The sequence below is a fragment of the Morus notabilis genome, unplaced genomic scaffold (genome assembly GCF_000414095.1).
Source record: "Morus notabilis unplaced genomic scaffold, ASM41409v2 Scaffold669, whole genome shotgun sequence".
NCBI classification, from domain to species: Eukaryota; Viridiplantae; Streptophyta; class Magnoliopsida; order Rosales; family Moraceae; genus Morus; species Morus notabilis.
This window is the reverse complement of record NW_010362919.1, coordinates 12,220-17,044: the sequence shown is the minus strand read 5'-3', so window position 1 is coordinate 17,044 and position 4,825 is coordinate 12,220. Positions and strand designations below refer to the sequence as shown.

The 4,825-nt window shown below is 37.6% G+C and overlaps 1 protein-coding gene across 1 annotated transcript; it reads right to left on the bottom strand.

Annotated features, from left to right (window-relative positions):
* Positions 1–407: 407 nt before the first annotated feature.
* LOC21392199 (E3 ubiquitin-protein ligase ATL41) lies at positions 408–1,596 on the bottom strand. The gene has a single exon (XM_010103215.2). The coding sequence runs from the start codon at positions 1,385–1,387 to the stop codon at positions 644–646; it is 744 nt and encodes a 247-aa protein (XP_010101517.1). The 5' UTR covers positions 1,388–1,596; the 3' UTR covers positions 408–643.
* Between the last annotated feature and the right edge of the window lie 3,229 nt (positions 1,597–4,825).

Here is a 4,825-nt window from a genome sequence, read left to right as displayed (position 1 = left end):
TGCATGGGTCTGAATTTTTACTCATCACTCTTGATTAATATCATTTTTAGTGAAAATATTATATTAGTCAAAAAGTATTAATTACGAGTAAGGGGTTAAAATCCAAACTCATGTACTCCAAGAGTAAGTATAATAAATTTTCTCAAATCTAACCCAATGTTTAGTTATATCATTCAACTTGGGTTTTTAAAAAGAGAAATTGGTGAACTCAGAATATATTTTTTTAAGATTTTTATCATTTTACTCATGATTAATACTCCTTTTAATTAATATAGTTCTTTAACTAAATGGTATTAATCAAGTATAAGGGAAAAAATGTAAGACTAATGTAAATTGAAAAAAAAAAAAAATTATCCAAGCAATCCAAATTCAAGAATACATCTCCATAAAATTTACAGAAAATCCTACTATATGTTCCCAAACTCCACACAAGCTCGTAAATCTACAATATATCATCAATATTGCAAGATAGGTCACACATTAAAAAAAACATGATATACACCAATGCAAATAATTGAAGACTGATTAAATAATACATATACTTAAAAAAAGCCTCAATAATGGCATACCAAAAAGTTTCAAAAATATAAAATCAATCATGTATAATTGATTTACCAATAAGGCCAGAAATCAGTCATATCGATCACTGCCTCTCCAGATCATGATGAGAAGAAGCGCTTGAGACTCGATCTCCACAACCTTCAAGCGACCTCATAGACAATCTCTCCCTGCTCAGCATCCTTCTAAACGAGCTGAGCCGCGAGCCGCCCGTCGATTCGCTCGGCTTGATCTCCGGCTGCGCCAACTGCTCGCCGTGCAGCAGGCTCATCTCGTCCACCGGCGGCGCCGTCGGCTGCTGCAGCTGCGCCAAGTCGCCGCTTTGCTCCGGCTGATCATAATCCACTACCACTACCCTCGGCTCCACCTCGGCGCGGCAGAGTGGGCAAGTCGTGTGCGAGCCGAGCCACAAGTCGATGCAGTCCACGTGGAAAACGTGGCCGCAATTCGGCAGCAGCCTGACCTTCGCCTCCTCCGCCACGGCGCTCAGGCAGACCGAGCACTCCACTGCTTCGCCGCCGGCCTCCGCCGACGACTTGTACAGAAATTCCGGCAATGAGTTTATGACCGTCAGGTCGAGTCCGCCGGCGGCGTTCTTGTGCGACGGGTGATCGGAACTCGCCGCGTTGTGCGCCGTCATCAGGCGAGACACGAAGTCCACACGCCGCCGATGAAGGCGGCGATTCTGGTGGTACTTCATGTAGAGAAAGAAGAGGATGATGAGAAGACTGACGGCGAATAAGGAGGAGACCGCGGCGAGGGTTACCTTGTGGTTGATATCGAGTCGGTGGTGCTTGTGATGATCATTATCGTCGTCGTCGGAGCCCATAGTTTGATCGGTTAATCAATAATTTTGAGAAATATAATGTCTGATAAATCAAAGATGTTTGATCATCAGTAGGTGTAACATTATTTCTATACCTTATTAAATTTGTTTAATTGGGTTTCAATGTTCTTAATTTGATATGAGCTGTGGAAATTAATGTCGTTTTTGACTTATGGTGAGAGAGGAGCTTTGGGACAACTTACTTGTGACAAAAGAATTACGTACTTAAAACTTCTTTTTCATGATTTTGTTGAGTCTTTTTGCTGTGTTGACTTTATAGCCCGAGTTTTACGTTCACAAATGTCTCAATCTTCGAGAAACGTTACTTGATAATTTTTCTTTGGTACATTATGGTTTTCGTTTTCCATCAGTTACACATTCATTTCCTTGCTTTGTTTATATACCTACGTGTTACCCCCATATTGGTCCTAAAGTATGGTAGCCTAGCTAAAACGAAAAGGGTGGACGATATAGACTGGAGTGGACCTATACATGGCCGTGGGTAGACGGACGCCCCACCTCTTTTTTATTTTATTTTATAAAGATTTTTCATAAAAATTGTAGTTGTTCCTGTTGGACTTTAATCCTTATTTCACATTCTAAAAATCATCACACCAAATTATTAAGAAAATATGTTAGAATAAATATTTGTCTCCATTGGTGCAACCTTAATCTCCAGTAGAAATATCTAAGATAACGAACACATCGAGTTCAGCTAGATAGCCCCAAACATAGAAGTGCCTAATGCTAGGTCTTTTTCATGTCCATAGTTCATAAGAGGTTTTGGTTACTACTTTGTTTGGAACCCTGTTAAAGATATAAATTGTAGTCTTTAATGCTTCTCCCTAAAGCGATTCAGGTAAAGAAGAATGACTAATTATGCTTCTCACCATGTCCATAGTTCATAATGACTAATTATGCTTCTCACCATGTCCATAGTTCATAAGAGTTTTTCTTGCCTAGTTGAAGTTCAACTTCGGCCTTAAATTCCTTGAAAACGTCCACTGATTGTGACTTTTCATGTATTAAGTATAGGTAGCTGAATCTTGAATAATCATCTTTGAATGTAATAAAGTATTGTTGACCATTCCAAGAAGCTATAGGGAATGATCTACAAATATTAGTATGAATGAGTTCTAAGACGTCTTTGGCTCTGTCGGCACCTAATTTCCTTATGTTTTGTATGTTTTCCCTTAATGTATTCAACACAAACCTGAAAATTTTTCAAGTCTAGGGGGCCATGAATTCCATCATTCACAAGCCTCTGAATTCTCTGTTTAGAGATATGACCTAAACACTTGTGTCATAGGGTGACAGAATTCTCATTTAATTTTCGCTTTGTACCTTGTGCACTAGTGTGCAAATTTTCATTATCAAAAGTGACAGTATCAAGCATATAAAGAATATCAAGTAAAAAACCAGTACCAATAACATTTGAATTATGAAAAAGACTAACTTTATTATTTCTAAAAGAACCAGAATAATCAGATTTGTCTAAACTAGAAATAGAAATTAAGTTCCGTCTAAATGACGGTGCAACAAAAGTCTCAATCAAATCCAAATAGACACCAGTCTTTAATAATAATCTAAAGTTTCCGATAGCTTTTACTGGAACTTTCTTGCCATCGCCCAGAAATATGACTCTTTCAGCATCATTTGGCGGTCGGCTCCATAGGCAGCCCTACATAGACATACTAATGTGAGTAGTAGCACCAGAATCTACCCACCAAGTATCTTTAGGTACATAAGCTAAATTAACTTCAGAACAAACCATGACGAGAGTCTTACCCTTCTTTTCACACCAAGCGGTGTACTTGGAACTCTCTTTCTTCATGTGTCCTCCCTTCTTACAGAAATAGTAGGTGAATTCCTCATCCTGCTTCTTTACTTTCTTCTGCTTGGGTGTTCCTTTTGCAGTATCCTTATCTCTCTTCTTTCTCTTATTCTGAGATGTGGATGCCAAGTGAGCAGTTTCAGTCTTATCTTACTGGAGTCTTTCCTCTTCTTGCACACAATGTGAAATGAGCTCATTAAAAGTACATTGTCCCTTTGGGTGTTATAGCTCACCTTAAATTGGCCGTATTGTGCAGGAAGAGAAATGAGAACCAAGTGCACGAGCAAAAAATGAGATCGCGACCCTTCCCAGACGTGGTGGCCACTAGGCCGCCACGTCATGCAACCACGGTGGTACAACGCGGTTGTTGTTGGTCTCCGAATCGAATCCGGATGCGGAAGCGTGGTGCGGAGAGGCGGATCGTGTATAACAAAAATTGTCATAAAACCTTTGAGATACTCTATAGATTATATTAATTTATGCACGAATAAATTAATCTCATTAATTCATTTATTAAGAACTCAATTAGAAAAAATACCTGGAGGCCGACTCGGATGATAACTTGAGTTCTTTGACCTCGAACAATCCTTGCTCCAAAGCTTTGTGTTTAGAAAACCAATGTCTTCCACGTCAATTCCTAGAATCCACGAAGACGTGTGTGTAGGCACACATGAGACAAAACGGGTTACAATAAACACTCGAATTTCCACAAACACCAACGCATGCACGATGTGAAATTTTTGGAGAAAAAAATTTTTCCTTCCTCTATGTGTTGAGAATTTCGGCCAGCCTTAACAATTAGGGCTGAAATTGTTTTCAAAAATTGTCACAAAAATTGTGTCCACAATTTTCTACTATTCTCTTATTTATAGAGTAGAAGTCAAACTTCTAGAAGGAATCAAATCTCTATCTCCAATTTGAATTTCGAACCAAAATTCTCCTCTATCCCTTGTGGTCGGCCATGCTAGGGATTCCTATCCCTGTGTGTGGCACCAATACTGGATAAGGAAGGAAGAGAAAATCATCCTTTATCCTGCAGTCTAATTTTATTTCAATTTCAAATTCGAATTTAAGTCAAACTTAAATTAATTTGAATTTCTAAATTGAACAACTTATCAAATAAGTTTAAATGGATAAATCTAGATGTGTTCAAATTCAAATTTAAATAATCACATTATTTAAATAATAATTAATTCTCAATTAATTATTTTTGAGTATTTAATTTTAGAATTCCGTCATTCTAAAATTCCCATTTTGCCCTATGTGTCTGGTAGAATTACTAGGACAATGCGGGGACTAATGGACCTATAATCCCGAGCTCCAATAAAATTAATAATCAATTAAACGCTTTAATTAATTATTTAATTCTATTAATTCCAATAGTTACTCCACTATAAACTTGGAATTGCACTCTCCAAATTATAGACATAAATTACTTCTAAACTGTGAAGTGTCCATTTAAAAAAGTCATTGCATATAGATCAATCCTCCATAAATAATTCATAATTAGAGCAAGGTAAAATCCGTTAACCTCTCTGATTACTTCTTTATCCTTGAGTACCATTGATTCTCTAATGGACAGTGATTCATAAAACACATTCATGAAT